The sequence below is a fragment of the Girardinichthys multiradiatus genome, chromosome 10 (genome assembly GCF_021462225.1).
Source record: "Girardinichthys multiradiatus isolate DD_20200921_A chromosome 10, DD_fGirMul_XY1, whole genome shotgun sequence".
In the NCBI taxonomy this organism is placed as follows: Eukaryota; Metazoa; Chordata; class Actinopteri; order Cyprinodontiformes; family Goodeidae; genus Girardinichthys; species Girardinichthys multiradiatus.
Genome location: NC_061803.1, coordinates 15,575,103 through 15,593,729, shown reverse-complemented (window position 1 = coordinate 15,593,729; position 18,627 = coordinate 15,575,103). Strand labels below are relative to the sequence as shown.

The following is an 18,627-nucleotide window of genomic DNA, read 5'->3' as shown; positions in this document are numbered from 1 at the left end:
GCTTATACAGTGTGCAGAAAAGCACACCAGAGGATGCATTTTCTCCAAAACTAAGGAGCTTGAACATTGCTTGTGTCTTCATGAAAATGTTTTGCAGTTGTTTTATTGAATCTGTCCTTACTTTTTCCTTTCTTTGCTGGTTTTGTTTTCTGAATGTAAAAACAAAAAAACAACCACTTGCAGAGCAAAATCAAAGAATGCAGGAATTTAAAAAAATTACATCATTGAGCTATAAAAGCCCACATCTCTCTCTATATAAATATATAGATAACTATGAGAGTAAGAGAGAGAGTGATTCTTACCTATTACCAATAGCTGAAAAAAAAAACTAAATAGATTTTCTTGTTTGTACAATGAGTATGTGATGAATTTAATTGATCAGTATTGCCTTAGTGGATAATTATGTTGCTGCACTTAAGTGCTCTGTATAAAATATGCATGAAAGGTCTGTTAGTTAAAGTATGTTCTGGATTTTTGGTATGAATCCAGGGAGCGAATGGAAGCGATGGAGAAGCAGATAGCAAGCCTGACCGGGCTGCTGCAGAGAGTTCTGACCAGAGCGCCTGAAGTTGAAAGTCCGTAAGTTAAACACAGATTAGCAAAAAAGTAAGCTTGTCTGTTTACTTTGACCTCCTTTAGTAAACTGTTTTTTCAGGAATCTTTAAGTTTTATTTATGTTGCTCCTACACAGCATTAGACGTAATTCTCATTGAATACTGAAATGTAATTTACAGGCAGATAGGAATTTCTGTAATATGAAAAATAAAAATGGCAGGTGGTGATGTGACGGAGAAAACAACATATTTGGTCTTGACGTGTTTGAATACTGTGAATCCCGAACAATTGATCTGAATGCACACAGACAAAATCAAAATTTCCACTCTTTATTAAAAATACCATTAGTCTGATTTGAAGTTAAACACTTCTGTCTTGCAGGGAGAAGCTTGAGTCAGCCAGTGACTGTTCAGGAAATGACCGTAAGTTTTCACTGCCTGCATCTAGTCAGTCCTTCACTATTCATTACAGCTGCCTCCTACTGGCCACATACATTTACTTTTCTTTCTTTAAGACCAGCTGCTGTTTCATTTTTATCTGCTTAGGTCATATGTGATTGATTTTAATGGCTGTCTTTTTTTATTTCTCTCACCGTGTCTCTGGCTTTTGCTCTTGCTGCTTTGTAACTGTTGCTCATTTTGTTTTAGCTGGACAAACTAAAAAAAAGAAAGGTAGCTACAGTTTGTGTTCCTGAAGTGTCTGAAACTCGTTCCCCTGTCTGCCCCAGCCTGAATCCTTCATTATTATCTTGTTCTTGGAGATCCATTCGCTTCCAAATGATCTACATACCTTACATGTGTTGTCTTAAAGGACCTGCCTCTCTGACAACTGTTGTCGTTCAATTTTCTTTGTTTTTGTGTGCTTAAGATAGATTTCATTGAGTTGCATTACATTAGCTCACAAAATGTTCTGTGAGTTTTTGCCTATTCTTTTGGTTTTGAGTTAATTGTGTTTGGATAGATATGAATACCTACTGATTATTATGGTGTGTGTGTTGCAGTGCGGTTACAGGTGCATCCCAATAAATTGGAATGTCATTAAAATTTTATTTATTTTAATAATTCAATTTAAAAGGTGGAACTCACTCACTCGATCCATCCATCCATCCATCCATCCCCTAGAATGATGGTCACTAACAAAAGTGAGATTAGCTCAAGCTGCGACTTTGGTTCTATTTAATTAAAATCTTTCAGTTCGGCATCTTTATTTTGACCACTGAGAAATTAGATGTTTCATCTGCAGTGATGTTTTATCAGGCCTCACAGTGGCTTAAGCTCTTTTGCTATAACTTTTATCATTCAAACTTCGGGCAGTTAAACAAATTGACCTTGCTTGCAGAGGCTTTGTGATGTGTTTAAAATATTAATTTGATTTTCTGACATTGGTTCTTTTTTGTTTAAGTTGATTAAAGTCAGCTTAAATGCAACTCTGTTCTGAGTTCCTCTCCATGTTCCTGTTCTGCATGATTCATGTAACCCAATACACTAATTACCGTGGGAGCTTAGCTGTTATTGTCATTTCAGAGGATTATCAGATTTGGAAGCTCTCATACATTTCAGTTGTCTTGGGACGGTGTTATAATGAGACACTTGAAAATGTTTTTCATTATTGCCATATTTGTCCTTGAAGCCTTCCCATGTTGTTTATTGTTCAGTCTGCTGTAGTGTCCCCTCTTGACCTTCAGCACTGATAGATGTTGTCCTGTTGAAATACGTCTTAAAACAATATTCTGCTTCTGGTAAGTTTATCTACCACAGATTTAACATTCAAACAACTGAGGGGTCAATTTTACGTTTAAATCTTTATTAAAAAATTTCTGCTTTGGGACAATTTCTTTCAGCTCTGAATTTTCCTCAAAGGCATCAAAGAATAAAAGTCGAAGCAGCGCTCACTCACTTACGTTTTTGTTTATGTTGAGCAGCTCTGACACCATCTGCTCCCTTGGCCCTGATGCCGCCTCCATGTTCAGTGGCCAACCAGCCTGTGGCCGTGTCCCGTATGCAGATGCAGCTCCACCTTCAAGGCCTGCAGCAGAACACCAACGCTCTGCGCAAGCAGCTGTCGCAGCTGCGGAACATGCAGGTGTGTTTGTGGACTGAAAACAGCTGCTCAATGTTTGGACTACTTATTTGTTGCTGTTTCTGGAAAATCTGTAATGGCAACACAGCTACAAAACCCCTGGAATGAAATCATTTAGTCAACAGTAAGTGAATAAATAAATATAGAAATACTATTAAAAACTTAGAAAGTTTAATTTTGATGAAATAAACAATACAAAAAAATACAAAAAATTTAAAAATAAATATACAACAAGCAATACTATTACATGTATTTTAAGGGGAAAATATGTATCTCTCTACACATCCTGCACACAAGCTACTACACTGCAGAATGCAATTTGCAAAAACCAGATGTCCCAGACATGCTTATTGTCTCTCTGAACACAATGTACACCTTTTAGCCTGAGTAGTCAGCTACTCCACTGTAAAACTACCACACCTTACCTTTAAGAAAAAAATAAATAAAAAATGTGCGAACATATACACATTTAAATCATGTTCTTATTTCATTTCCTCTGAAGGTTATATATTTATATATTTATACTCAATGTTTGTTTGCTGTGAGCATGTCAGTTGAAGTCAAATTCCTTGTTTGCGCACACATCTTGGCCAATAAAGCTAATTCTGATTCTAAACTAATGAAAGCAATAAAACAAGCAGGCCAAAAAAGTTCTTATAAATATATATATATATATATATATATATATATAATTACTTGAAAGACACATCATTACAAATATTATGTATTATGGACGGGGAAATGTGTGTGGACTTTGATTGCTCCTAAACTATCATGAAAATCTTCTACAAATATTTGTAAAATCTTAAGTGAAGTAAAATAAATCCTTTTGACCTTCAACCCATCATCTTAATCATAAATACAGCTCTGTGCAAATCTGTTAATAACATCATGTTTTTAAATTTAAAGACAAATAGCTGAAAATGACTACTTTATTATTCCAAATGAATGACATTATTGATTCAGATTATTGCAAAAAAACATATACTGCTCATTTCCTTTGTTTGTAGAGGCCTCTGATACAGTTAACCACACCACTTAAAATATAACACACAGTTGGTACATTGTAGTTGGTTTATTTCCTCTTTTATTTTCTCCCAACATCCAGAAGTTTTGCAGGGCTCGACATTGGGATACCTTGTCTTTAGTTAAAATATAAGGAAGTTTTTGTTATGTCCTTGTCTGCAGATGACACAGTTATGTACTGCTCATCTCCACCAGCAGCATAAACCCAATTTAAACTGATGTTAAATGTTGAAAAAAAAAAAACAAGTTCCTGATATTCGCAAATGGCAAAATGCTGTCCAAATATCCTGACGTCACAGCTGTTCAATGAGATGCAATTGTAATCACATCTTATATTATTTATAAGACTGTCATGTAAAACTCACATTCAAAGGCCCACCTCAAAGTTGAACTTAAATAGGTTTCTGCAACCTTTTTGTTTTTCTGGATTACGGTGACCTCCTAATGAAAGCACCTGGCCTGTGCTTGAACAATAATGGAAAAACTGCTTCTCAATTACAACTGCTTGAACCATACGACTTTAATAAGCTTCAGTAAAAGCACCAAAGCATCAGAATTTAATAAAGAACCTAATGTAACAAAAAATTATTTCTTATTTTAACACTATAAACATTTAAAACCTTTAGGAATTTAGTTTTTTTCATAAACCAGATATTTTAATACAAAAACCCTAAAAATGACAAAATAATTGCCTTCTCAGCTGGAGAACCAGGACTCTGTTCTGTCTCTACTGCGTCATACTGAGTCTGAGCTGAGCCTCATGATGTTGGATGCCATGCGACCCCAAGAAGACCCACTCCAGAGACAGCGCCTCTTAGTGGAGGAGGAGAGGCTGAAGTACCTGAACCAGGAGGAACTACTCATTCAGCAGCTGCAGTGAGTTCAGAGCCAGTTTGCATTTGTTGATCAGAAGAAACAAAAAGCTGCAAAGGTGGTGGGTGGGGGGGTGTTACCATCTCTGCAAATTAAGCTGAACACACTATCCACACTGTCAAATATGATGGTACTTTTGTTGGGGAAGATGAATGGAGCTAAAGGCAGGGCAGTTCTACAAGAAAACATTTTAGAGGCTGCAAAAGATAGGGACAAGGGTGGAGGTTCACCTTCAACCAGTGCTACAATGGAATAATAAAGATCAAGGCCTGTTAGTGGCCCAGTCAAAGTCCAGGCCAAATTCCTGAATGTTCACAATGCTCACCATTAAATCTGAACATGAGCAATTCTGCTTAGATGAATGAGCAAAGATGTTAGTCTATATATGTGCAACGCTAGAAGAAACGTACCCTAAAAACACATTTGCAGCCGCAACTACAGCAAAATGTCAGTCAGTCATTTTCTACCGCTTCTTCCATATTGGCTCGTAGGGAAGCTGGTGACTATCTCAAGCAGTTTATGGGCAGGAGGCTGGGTACACCCTGGACAGGTCACCAGTCCATCGCAGGGCAACACAGACACACACAGGACAAACAATCACACACGCACTCATTCACGTCTTAGGGCAAATGAGTAAATGAAGATGCATATAAAGGTTTGATTTCCAGGTTCCATACAATGAAGGAAAAAGATGGATTGATCCTGTTTTCAGAAGCTTAAGGAGCATCTGCGCTGTAGGAGTGCAGATCTGAATATTTATGTGCTTTTATTGTAATTTATTGTGCAGAGTTTGGTTTAATTAGTTGCAGGTGTATTTGTTTTCTCCTTTTTTTTTTGCATGTCTCAATGATTATGCAGACCCTGGAGAGTCAACAGTGGCTGTATTTTTGAATTAGCCGTTTTCTGTGTTAACCCAGATATATACAGTAATTGCTGAACATGTAGCAACTGGTCTGTGAAAGAAGTTATATTGGTCTGGTTAGAAAATCATGTTGAAAATAGAATTTTGTGGAACTATCATCTCAAATGTGAACCACATTTTTTTTCCTGAGGGTGTTGGGTTTTCTGTTTATTTACTACAGCGACCTGGAGAAGTCTGTTGATGAGCTGCAGAGAAACTCTTCTGTCAACCATGGCCTGGTGACGGAGCGGGAAGTGGAACAGAAGAGCAAAGAGCTGAGGATGTTAGGAGAGACTCTCACTGAACTCAAAAGTAAATGCTGTTTTGTATATCTGTTGTTTTTTAAATGCAGTAGGTTCTCAGCATCCACTGGTCTTACCTTCACACACAACTGACTTTCAGCTCATCAGCATCAATATACACCACATAACCTTTTTCCTCGCTGCCTAACATCAAATCTGACAAAACTTGCATTGGCTTTGTTAGGATTAACAAAATGATTTCTGTATGCTAAATGTCAAAATAACGAGAGGTTTTTTAGAGGGTTTTTAGTTACTTTCTTTAAATTCAGAGGTTTACATCCACTAAAATTACTATGCCTTTAATCAATTTGGTGAAGCCCGGGTTATGATGTAAGGATTTGGTAAGCTTCTGATTAGTTAAAAGGAGGCACACCCCTGGATGTATTTTAAGGTAACACTTTAAACACACTGCTTTCCTGTTTGACAACATGGAAAGTCTCCAGAAATCAGCCAACATATTAGAGAAATTCTGGACCTCGACAAGCATGATTTATCCTTTGGTGCAATTTCCAGATGCCTGAAAGTGCTTCTTTCATCTGTTCAAACAATTATATGCAAGTTTAAACAACATACAAATGTCCAGACATCATAGCCTGGTGTTATGCTGTAAAACATGAGTATCAATCACAGAACAAACTTAAAGACCTTGTGAAGAAGGTGTCGCTGAAGCTGGTAAGAGAGTGCTAGAAAGGCCATTTAGCGAGCAAGAAGCCATTACTCCAAAAGTAACAGAAAAATATTACAGTTAGCAAATGCACTCAGGGACAAAGAGCTTAATTTCTGAAGAATTTTCCTTTGGTGTGATGAAACATAATTTTAAGTGTATGAACATATTGCCCATTTGCACATTGTTAGTAGGAAAAAAGTAGGAAGCTTGACATACTGGCAAATTAGTTACAAAGTTGCTTTCAGGTAATTAAAGTCAATGTTCTGGAGTGGCCATCACAAAGCCAGGCCAAAATGTGACTGAACTATTCTGGGAATCTTGTGGAAGGATAGCAAAACCATTTGATCTATATCATGCCATTTAATAGGCAATTCTGGGGCAATGCATGATGTAACGGTAGAGCAGGCGCTCCATATATATAAGAGCTATTTTCCTCGACACAGCCATCCTGGGTTTGATTCCTGACCTTTAGACTTTTGCTGCATGTCTCCCCAATTCTCTTTCTGCCCATTTCCTGTCTGGTAACTATCAACAAAGGCCACTAGTGCCAAACAATACATAAAAAATGGAAGGCAATTCTACCAAATACAGTTTGTGAAATGTTTGTAAACTTCTGACAGTGAACAAAGTAAAAAAAAAAAATTCTCTCATTGTTCTGGCATTTAGCAAAGAGGGTGTTAGGTCATATTAGCTTGACAAAAACAGGAAAAGTTTTGTTTTATTGTCAGAGAGTGAGAAAATATTGTCTTTTCATACAACATATGTAATTATCTGGTTTCAAATGTATTTTATAGACTAAAAAGAGTAGTGCATAATTATAAAGTGAAGATGATTTAACATGGTTTTGAAGATTTTTAACAAATAAGTCTGAGAAGTTTGTAGAGCCTTTCTATTTATCACCAATGATTCAGTACATTGAAACACAACTTTTCAGTATAAGCAAGACTTTTAGGGTTTGCCTCTACAACTTTGCACATAGAAGGTAACACTTTTGCCCATTCTACTGTGAAAAAGTAGTCAAAATGGAAGGAGAGTTTCTGTGAAAACACATTTTCAAGTTTTGTGACATTTTCAGAATTGAATGTATGTCTTGATATTGACTGTGCCACACATGACTATGCCTGGATTTAAATAATTCCATTGTAACTCTGGTTTTATGTTTAGGGTTGTAATCCTGTTTGAAGGTGAACTTCTCAACCAGTCTGATGTTTTTTCCAGCCTCTAACAGTTTTTTTTCCAGGATTGCCCTGCATTTAACCTCCATTCAACACTGACCCTGCTGAAGAAAAGCACACCTGTCTCATGTTGTGGGTGTTTTGTTCAGGGGGAGTGTATTGTTAAATTTCTACCAAGCACAATGTAGGCCAGAAAGTTTCATTTTGGTCTCATCTGACCAGAGCACCTTCTTCCACAGGTTTGCTGTGACCCCTGCTTGGCTCGTGTCAAATGGGACTACCTTTCTATAAAGGCCAGCTTATTATTCTTGTTCTGCCAACAGATTCTCCTACCTGATCTGTGGATTTCTGCTGCTCCTCCAAACTCATCATAGTCCTCTAGGCTGCTTATCAGATTATTGCTCTCCTTTCCCTAGGCTGTCACATTTGGAATGGATGTGCTGCTTATTGGTAGGCTTGCACTTGTGCCATATTCTTTCAATTTTCAGATGATGGACTGAACAGTGCTCTATGAGATGTTCAAAGCTTGGACTAGCGTTTTATAACCTAACCTTTCTTTAAACTTCGCCACAACATTACTCTGGCCTGTCTGCGGTGTTCGCTGGTTTTTATGAGGCAGTTTGTTCTCTAATATTCCTCTGACAAAATCTGAGGATTTCACCGAACAGCTGGATTTATACTAGGATAAATTTACACAAAGGTGAACTTTATTTACTAATTAGGTGTCTTCTGGAAGCAGTTGGTTACACTTAATTTTATAAAGGGATCTAAAAGGGGAATACAAATGTATACATGCCACATTCTTTAGTATTTCATTTGCGAAAGGATTTGAAAACCATATATTGTTTTACTTCCACCTGACAGTTATGCACAACATTGTGGTGGTCTATGACATGACAACAATAAAACAGATTTTAGTTGGCTGTTGTAATCTGACAAAATTTTGAAAGGTTCAAGGCATATTTATGCAATTCACTATAAATGGTGAGACTAATTATGTTTATTTGATAAAATAATCCACTGAAAATGCAATATGGTTTTAATAAATATTAATAAAATAGATTTTTACATATGTAAAACTTTGTTTTAGTTGGAGGTTATGGTTCAGGTGTGAGTAATCGTTAACAGTTGCCCATTGAAACAATGTTATTCAAAGTAACATACATATTCATGAGTCTTCTTACCCATTGATTGCTGTTCACGAAGTTTCAGCTTTGGCCTCGCTTGTCCTGCTGCCCTGACCTGTGTATTACTCTCTGTTCACTGAATATTAATGACTTATTCTTAAGCTCTGTGGGGTTCATTATAGTACTGGCTGAACACTTGTTGTTGCCATGTCCTACAAATGTGAGGATATTCTTTCTTTCGAAAAGAGTGAAACTTGTAGAAAATCTGCTAATGTTTGTGGGTAAAGTAAGAAGTGTTACAAACAGGTAAAGGTGAGCTTTGTTGATTGTTATCAGAAGATAATTATAAAGCCACATCAATGCCAGCAGACCTGAACGGCTGTCAAGGCATACTGCTTCAGCCATCCATCTGTCGAGATCTGCTAGACTTTGAGTTTTGTTTAGTTATTTTGTTGTATTTAATTTGTATTTTAGGGATTTTCCTGTTTGCATTCATGTACATTGTTTTTCTGTGTTTCCATGTGTACTCAATACTTTCCTTTGGTACCTTAGCATCTTATTCTTCCACCGCTGTTCATCTATTGACTTACTCACCTGTGTAGCATTCAATAATCAAACTTCCCAATATAAATATTCCAAGTTTTTGTCACTCCACCGTTAGATCCTCTGTAATCGCCACTTCGTTCTCATTTCTTTATTTTTTATGATACACAAAAAAAAAGTCTTCATAATGCTTCTCCTGTCATTACCAATACCAATACATGACGACATTGTGTTATAAACAGGAAAATAATAAAACAGCTGTAGCAGCACTCAATAAATACATTTTAGCCACAACTATATGCGTAAATCTACTTTTGTTTTTGTCAGAAATCACTATTAACAGTTTATTGTTCCCAGACAGGACATGGAATTTGTAGTTCAGTTATTGGGTTCTCCATTCAGGCTAAACACAAAAGGAGCCACCACATTGTAAGGAGTTCGATGAGGTGGTTTGGGCATCTCATTAGGATTTCTCATGGAGACCTGTTTTTGGAGGTTTTCCAGGCAGGCAAATTGGAACCACTGGAAAGAGACCTGTGGGCATATCCAGAACCTAATATAGGAACCATATGTCCATACAGTCATTGGAACACCTTAAGATACCACCACACAAGGAGTTGGAGAGTGTTGCTAGGTGAGAGGGATGTTTGAGTTTCCTTCCTGGACCTGTTAGCTTATTGATCCAATCACGCATTAATAGAAGACGATGGATGGATGTTGTGGGGTTTTAAGGTGGTTCGGACCTTTTTTAAGAAGGCATGAAAGTGAAGAACTTCATCAAAGAGGCCTTTTGGTTTAATCATCAATTTATGGATATCATGAATGCTTAGATAGTCGAATTAGAACAAAACCAGAGGATGAAACAGACTCAGCACACAGGATAAGACAGTAAATGAGGTTTATTTCTACTGTAGACTTTCTTTAAGGAATCTTGAGTTGGAGTTGTCCAGAAGCCAGAGGAGGAGGAGGTAAAGCCAGGAATCCAAGGAGAGAGAGGGAGAGTACTGGTGATGAGAATATTTACAGTGCAGTCCTTAGGAGGGGGTATTACCAGATGTTGGCAGGCAGGTAGGCAGATAGGCAGGTCGACTGGCAGACAGGCAGGCAGGCAGACGGATAGGCAGACAGACAGGAGTCCACATAACTGAGGTTATGTTCCAGCAAAGGTCTGTATCAGCAGCTACCTTAAGAAGCCCATGAGCTCATTAGGAGAATGCGTTGCAGCTGCAGACAATGAGCTGCCAGAACCAACCAGAAGGGGAGGAGCAGAGATCCTACAATGGAATTTTGGAGGGTCAGAGGATAGTCTTGATAAAAATGCTTATTTTAATTATGACTGAATATATTGCACACATTTTTAAATGTTTGGATAGAAACTAAATGGCCTCTGATTGGAATGTTAATAACTGTTCTACATTATTATATTAAAGTTAATATGCACTCTGTTTTGCTGAGCACAACTGATTCAAAATATTTATCTCTGACCTCCCTTTGACATTCCTTTCTATGCCACTCTGTTTTTTCTTTATGTATGTTCTGACACGATATTCTCTCTTCAGTAATATCCTTCTTTTCTCTCTTCTACAGACCAGTTTCCCAGCCTACAGAGTAAGATGCGAGTTGTGCTGAGGGTGGAGGTGGAGGCTGTTAAGTTCCTTAAAGAGGAACCCCAACGCTTGGAAGCTCTACTAAAACGTTGCAACACCATGATTGATGCTCTCAGCACCCTTCGCAGGTACTCCCATCAAACGCTCCTCTTTTTCATTAGATAGTTGTTTTAATGATTTAGGAGAAATGTCTTGCAGAAAAAAAGATTGACATGTATAAGATCCTTATTAATTTTAAACTTGATGTATGAATGTGTTACATAGTATCTAAACCCCCCATGCATCAAAGTGATAATGTCCGAATATTGTTAGATCAGAGGAGTCAGATCTCCTTTTCAGGATCAGTACTGCTGATAAAACTAATGAGATATTCTGGTCCATTTTTACATCAGATGACTTTTTCATCAGAGCATACTGTGATCAAGACTAAACAGATTCAACCTCCACATCAGCCTCTTTGTGGGTTGAAGAGTATTATGTCGGCAGATAATAAAATATAGGAACAAGCGTTGAAATATAAAACAACCCTTTTTAATAAACCCATATATTACTTAGCAAACTCAATCTGTACTGCATTTCTTTTTAAACATTAGGCATACTTCCCACAGCCATTCTTCAGCAGGGGCAGGGAAGCTGGTCAGAGCTGATGGGAAGATGGAAGGAGCTAAATACAGAGCAATCGTGGAAGAAAACCTGTTAGAATCTGTTAAAGACTTGAAACTGAGGCAAAGCTTCACCTTTCAGCAGGACAATGATCCTAAACATACAACCAGAGCTACATTGAAATGGTTTAGATCAAAGCATATGCATGTGTTACAATTGCCCAGTCAATGTCCAGACTGATGTTCCCCATCCAATCTAGCCTTCAACTGTTTAGCAAAGAAGTATAACCAAAATTTAAGTCTCTCGATGAACAAGTCTGGTGGAGATGTACCTCAAAAGACTTTTAACTGCAGTGAATGGTGTTCCTACCTTTGTTTAATTGGCTCATTGAGGCTGGATGAAAATGAATGCCACAGTTTTGAGATTTTGTTTTTAAAATCTTTTGAAAACACTGTTTCAATCTTGTTTTACTTCACAATTATGCACTACAGTTAGTGTATGATTCAAATGATTTTATGAAGTTGTGCCTATTAACTTGCATTTTTAAAATGCTTTTGTTCAAAAGCATTCCTTTCTTTATACCAAATAAAAGGGATTTAAATATGAAACTAAAATTCTCACTATACTTAATTTAAGTACCACATCATTCTGCTGCACCTAACATCCTGAGGTGCAGTACAGAAACTTTGCGATTTCTCTGTTTGTACAGACAAGTTTCTGAAGGTGTGTGGAAGACCCCTGAAGACCTCTCCAGCCAATCCCAGAAGAGATCAGAGGACCTGAGTCACAGCTCCGACCTGGACCTCCTAAACAGTCCTCCTCTCAGTCTTAGTGACCTGAGCACCAGTGCTGGTCTGGCCAACTGGATGCCTATGTCCTCCTCTGTCAGTGAAGTTGACACCTCTGGTCCCGATCAGGACATCCAGTCCTCCATGACCTTCAGAAACCGAGTCCTGGATGAGCTGCCAAGTCGGCGTCCTGCAGACAAAGCTGTGTCTGCTGAAGTCAGACTGGTAAACCTCATCGTGAGCATTCAGTCTGCTATGAACAGAAATATATTTACAGCTTACTCTTCTGCCAGATGGTAGATTTTCATTTACATATGACATTATAACTGAAAGCTTTTAAATCTGTTACTGAGACCTCTCATCACACACAAGCAGATGGTTTATTTTTCCATTTGTTGGGACAGCATTAGAAAGCACACTCCATATATCTTGCCAGTAGTTTTATGCTATTGTGTCTTATTTATCTGCGTCTGTATATCTGTTAGGCGGCTGAACGGGACTGGGAGGAGAAACGCGCCAGTTTGACCCAGTTTAGTGCCCAGGACATCAATCGCCTGCTGGAGGAGACCCAGGCTGAGCTGATGAAGGCCATTCCAGACCTAGACTTTGCTGCCAAGCACATAAACAAACCGGCAGTGCCCCCAAAACCCCAGATTACCCTCCCAATAACCTCCACCACAGCTACTTCTTCAGCTGCAGGGACCACTGGAACCACGGCCACCACCATATCCAGCGGGGACCAGCAGCCTGGCAAAGTGCAGCTGGCTGCTCAGAAGCTCAACAGCATGGAGGGTGGCGGTTCACATCGAGGGTCAGGTGAGTTGTCCAGATTTCACTGTCATCTGTGCAGAAAAAATATTATTTATTTAATAAAACTAAACATGTGATCTTTCCTTATTATACAGTGGACCTCAGTGTAGCCAGATACAAAACAGAAAAACCCTCCAAATCCCCTCCCCCACCTCCCCCTCGCCGAAGCTTCCCTTCGGCTCATGGCCTCACCACGAACCGCACTGGAGAGGTGATCATCACCAACAAGAACCAGAAGGTGAGACGCAGAGGTTCTAACTGGCACTATTAATGTAACTAAACAAAGTGATCAGTTGTGAAACCAGATAATAAAACTAATTTCTTCAGTTTGAGTTCAGTTTAGTTTATATAGCACTAATTCACCACAAATGTTATCTTAAGGTGCTTCACCAAAGATACAAAAATAATTCAATCTAATCAGATAGACAAATTTAAAGCCAGTTACATAGATTCAAATTTTGCCTAGTTATCAAACAATACAGTCAAGTTAAGATCACTTTTCTAATTGGTTCAATGTTTTCTATCTAAGGAAACCCAGCCAATTGCATCAAGCACTGACTTGCAGGAACCACCCCTGCTGGAAGAGCATTTAGCAACTGGTGGTTTGAGAGGACAGAGCATATGCACACAAAAACATAAGCACTGATCCATGGTGTACTTTAACAAAAAAGTAGAGTTAATGACAGTGAAACACTGTCCTTAATCTGTGAAGCACTAAGAGGATTTATGAGTTAAATTGTATAGAGTCATTCAATTTGTAAACGTACCAGTTTAGCTCAGCTTCTTAGAAGGGAAGTTTAATTTTAAATAACATTCAGTGACATTTTAGAGGTGTCTCCAACAGCTCTACATCTTCATTATATTATTTGAGCTGAATTTGATTAAATCAAGACGCTACGCTCCTGCTGCTGTTTTTAACCAGCACCAAAACACAGAGCTAAGAGTTCAAGAACGTACTGATTTTGTTATGATTTCAGATTTTAATAGAATATCCAATTTTCTTCCTCAGACTTTCTTTTATTTGTGCACCAGTTATTTTACTCAATCTGGACACTTTACCATCTGGCGCCGCAGATGGTCGCCTCGGCGTGTTGGTGCGCATTGTTGTGTTTTGTGCTTTAAAACGGTCTTCTGTGATGGTACCCGGAGCTCTCTCACCAGAGAAGAACTCATGAACATCAGGGCTACTACACCAGAGGAGTTATTTCCCACTTTTCTGCCTACTGCTCTAGAATTTTTGGACATCCTGGTCAAAGGTGCGCTCACCTTTGTTCACGCGGTGAAATGCCGGAAGAGAGGGAAACGGGCTGGGGTGCTGGTACGTCTTCGCCAGCGTGGACTACGAACGCCGTTACCTGGAACATTTCTCTCTAACTCACTTCCCAACAAAATTGAGGAACTACAACTGCTGTTGGGGAAAAACAGGGACTTTTATTCATCGGCAGTTTTGTGTTTCACGGAGACGTGGCTGTGTGGATTAATACCGGACTCTGCGCTGCAGCTGGCAGGATTCCAGCTCTACAGAGCGGACAGAGACACGGAACTCTCCAGCAAAGCGAAAAGTGGAGGAATCTGTTTCTACCTCAACAGTGGTTGGTGCAACGACGTGACAGTGATTCAGCAGCACTGTTCTCCAGACCTGGAATCCTTCATCATAAACTGTAAGCCTTTCTATTCCCCCCGTGAATTCGCTTCGTTCATCCTGGTCGGTGTTTACATCCCGCCGCAAGCTAACGTGCAGGTCGCACAGCGCATGCTCGCCGACCAGATACTGAGTGTGGAGCGGACCAACCCGGACTCCTTAGTTATCGTCGTTGGCGACTTTAACAAAGGTAATCTCACCCACGAACTCCCCAAATATAGACAGTTTATTAAATGTCTGACCAGAGAAGACAACATTATGGATCACTGTTACACCTGGACCAATCCAGCCACATTATGCGCCACCTGATTCCTGCATACAGGCAGAACCTAAAGCTCTGCAAACCTGTTGTGAGGACGACAAGGAAGTGGAGCAGTGAAGCTGTGGAGAATCTCCAGGCGTGTTCAGGCTGTACAGACTGAGATGTGTTCAGGACTACTACCAACAGTCTGGACGAGTACACAGAGGCTGTGACTTCCTACATCAGCTTCTGTGAGGACAGCTGTGTACCATCATGCACCAGGGTGAGTTACAACAACGACAAACCCTGGTTCACAGCCAAACCCAGAAGGTTAAGACTGGATAAGGAAGAGGCCTCCAGGAGTGGGGACAAAGACATATACAGAGAGGCGAAGTACAAGTTTGGCAAGGCAGTGAAAGAGGCCAAACGACTCTGCGTCTGTCTGGAAAGGGCTCAGGCAGATCACCAACGACAAGCCGAAAGCCCCCCACTCCATCAACGACCAACGCCTCTCCAACGACCTGAATGAGTTCTACTGCCGCTTTGAAAGACAAAGGGACAGTCCTGCAACCATCCCCCATGACACCCCCCAACAGCTGCAGCCACAATTCACCACCCCCACCTCCCCAACCTCAAGAGGGGCCTTGGCACCTCCAACCCCCACCCTGAAGTTCCCCCCCACCAGCCCCCCTACCCACACCGGGGACGGCTCTTTCCATCCAGGAGAGGGACGTCAACAAACTCTTCAGGAGACAGAACCCCCGGAAAGCTGCTGGTCCGGATTCTGTCTCACCAGCCAGCCTGAAGCACTGCGCTGATCAGCTGTCTCCAGTCTTCACAGACATTTTTAACACCTCACTGGAGACATGTCATGTGCCAGCCTGCTTCAAGTCCTCCACCATCGTCCCTGTTCCCAAGAAGCCAAGGACCACTGGGCTTAATGACTTCAGACCCGTTGTCCTGACCTCTGTAGTGATGAAGTCCTTTAAGCGCCTTGTGCTCTCACACCTAAAAGACATCACCGACCCCCTCCTGGACCCCCTGCAATTTGCCTACAGAGCCAACAGGTCTGTAGATGATGCAGTCAATTTAGCCCTTCACTTCATCCTCCGGCACCTGGACTCCACAGGAACCTATGCCAGGATCCTGTTTGTGGATTTCAGCTCTGCCTTCAACACCATCGTCCCAGCTCTGCTCCAGGAGAAGCTCTCCCAACTGAGTGTGCCCGACTCCACCTGCAGGTGGATCACTGACTTCCTGTCTGACAGGAAGCAGCGCGTGAGGCTGGGGAAGCATGTCTCTGACTCCCTGACCATCAGCACCGGTTCCCCCCAAGGCTGTGTTCTCTCTCCTCTGCTCTTCTCCCTGTACACCAACAGCTGCACCTCCAGTCACCAGTCTGTCAAACGTCTGAAGTTTGCGGACGACACCACCCCGATCAGACTCATCTCTGATGGTGACGAGTCCGCGTACAGATGGGAGGTGGACCATCTGTTGGACTGGTCAGAACAACCTTGAGCTCAACGCTCTAAAGACAGTGGAGATGGTTGTAGACTTCAGGCAGAACCCAGCACCACCTGCCCCCATCACCCTCTGTGACTCCACAATTGACACTGTGGAATCTTTCCGCTTCCTGGGAACCATCATCTCCCAGAATCTCAAGTGAGAGCCAAACATCAGCTCCCTCATCAAGAAAGCCCAGCAGAGGATGTTCTTCCTGCGGCACTTCTACACAGCCATCATTGAGTCCATCCTCATCTCCTCCATCACCATCTGGTACGCCGCTGCTACAGCCAAGGATAAGGGCAGGCTGCAGCGTGTCATTCGGTCTGCTGAGAAGGTGATTGGCTGCAGTCTACTATCGCTCCAGAAACTGTACACTTCCAGGACTCTGAAGCGGGCAGGGAAGATTCTGGCTGATCCCTCCCACCCCGGTCACAGACTCTTTGAGACTCTCCCCTCTGGCAGGAGACTGCGGTCCATCCGGACCAAAACCTCACGCCACAAGAACAGTTTTTTTCCCATCTGCCACCAGCCTTGTTAACAAAGCCCGGAAACCACCCTGACACTCTCCCTTTCCCCCACACTCCCCCTTTTTTTGCTGACAGGACACTTGTAACTTGTAACTCTGTGCGTTACATTAACGCTCAGCTTGGACTCCTGCTTTACTTGCACTGCCATAATTGCACAATGATCACCTGCACTGTTGTACTGCTCTCGCACCCAATACTGCTCTATATTTACTCTCACTCACTTAAAACTGTGCACAAATATTTATATTATATTGTAGATATGTTTATACTGTTTAATTTGTACTGTATTGCACCGACTACACCAAAACAAATTCCTTGTATGTCCAAAAACGTACTTGGCAATAAAGCTTTTCTGATTCTGATAAATTGACTTTGGGCCAAATGTTGTGATCGTCCTCCTTTTGCAGCCAAAACAGCCCTGACAATAAAAGGCACATTATCCTGATGAAAAAATAATATCTATCAGGGAATACAGTTTCCATTCAATGGTGTTCATGGTCTGTAACCATGCTTAGGCAGGCAGAATGTCTCAAATCAACATCCACATGGATGACAGGGCCCACTGCGTCCCAGCAGGATATTGCCAAAAGTTTCACACTTGTTTCTTCCCATAGTGCATTCTGCTGCCATGTGTTTGTCATTGCTCTGTGGTTCACCCCCTGCAGGAACACATCCTGCAGAGGGTGTCTTCAGGAATGCATCTAGAACCTACAGGACACTATCCTATGAAGACTACTGTTACACAACACTGAACTTTGCCTCTGTTTTGTTTTGTGTAGATAGAAGAAGATGGTGACATGCCAAAAACTCTGGTAAAGCTGAGACGGACCCCATCAGACACCCCCCGACCGGCTTCCACTCCACCTGTGATCGCTGCCTCAGCCATTCAGGATGAAGATGATGAAGAGAAGATCCTAGCTGAGCTAGAGGTGGGACAGATCATAGACAAGCTGCATATTTCTGTTCTTTTGTCACATTATGTTTTAATATGTTCTCACCACATTACTTCATGAATAAAAAGATATTTCAGAGAACACCTGTAAAAGATTCTCCCTGTAGTAAACAAAGCAGCAGCCGACGAAAGGCCAACCCTTCATACGTTTTTGGGTCGTTGGGCAGAAAGGTAAATATTAAACCTCAAGCAGTTGCCTGCTGCTGACACTTTTAGACCTGTTCTGTTAGTTTTCCCCTTTCTATTAACTACTATTTATTTTCTATTTTGCTTAACCTTCCATGCAGACTAAATACAAGTCAAGAGAAGAAATAAATCAAAAGGAAAAATAAATTAACTCTTGCATAATTGCAAATCTGCTTTTTGCAGCCATAAAATCTTTGTAGGTTTCGGGTTTCCTTTCACGGAAACTGTCATTTATACAGGCGTCAGACTGTGAAGCACAAAAACACTTAGGGGGGAAATTGGCTATTAGTTTGTCTTTTAGACGACATCGTAAATCGAGTTGCTGCTTCATTTTACCAGAATTTACTGGGCTGAATCAAATTTATTTTAGCTGCTAAATGCAGTAGCAATTGTACAGAAGGTTAATTGATGACATGATAGAAGCTGGGGAGACTTATCCTTAACTTTTACTTGATAAAAACAAAAATAAACAGTGACTGAGCAGCTCATAAGTTCAGGAAATGTCATAATTTCCTTT

General features: G+C 40.6%; 1 protein-coding gene across 1 annotated transcript in view; it reads left to right on the top strand.

Annotated features, from left to right (window-relative positions):
- Window positions 1-18,627, top strand: part of zgc:114120 (uncharacterized protein LOC619267 homolog) — a 148,727-nt gene that overhangs the window by 124,399 nt on the left and 5,701 nt on the right. Inside the window, exons 8-18 of the mRNA XM_047377159.1 lie at window positions 490-579; window positions 937-977; window positions 1,203-1,226; window positions 2,477-2,637; window positions 4,361-4,536; window positions 5,616-5,746; window positions 10,836-10,983; window positions 12,168-12,471; window positions 12,732-13,062; window positions 13,152-13,294; window positions 17,752-17,901. Coding sequence (XP_047233115.1) covers window positions 490-579; window positions 937-977; window positions 1,203-1,226; window positions 2,477-2,637; window positions 4,361-4,536; window positions 5,616-5,746; window positions 10,836-10,983; window positions 12,168-12,471; window positions 12,732-13,062; window positions 13,152-13,294; window positions 17,752-17,901 — 1,699 coding nt within the window. The remainder of the gene's footprint in view (window positions 1-489; window positions 580-936; window positions 978-1,202; window positions 1,227-2,476; window positions 2,638-4,360; window positions 4,537-5,615; window positions 5,747-10,835; window positions 10,984-12,167; window positions 12,472-12,731; window positions 13,063-13,151; window positions 13,295-17,751; window positions 17,902-18,627) is intronic.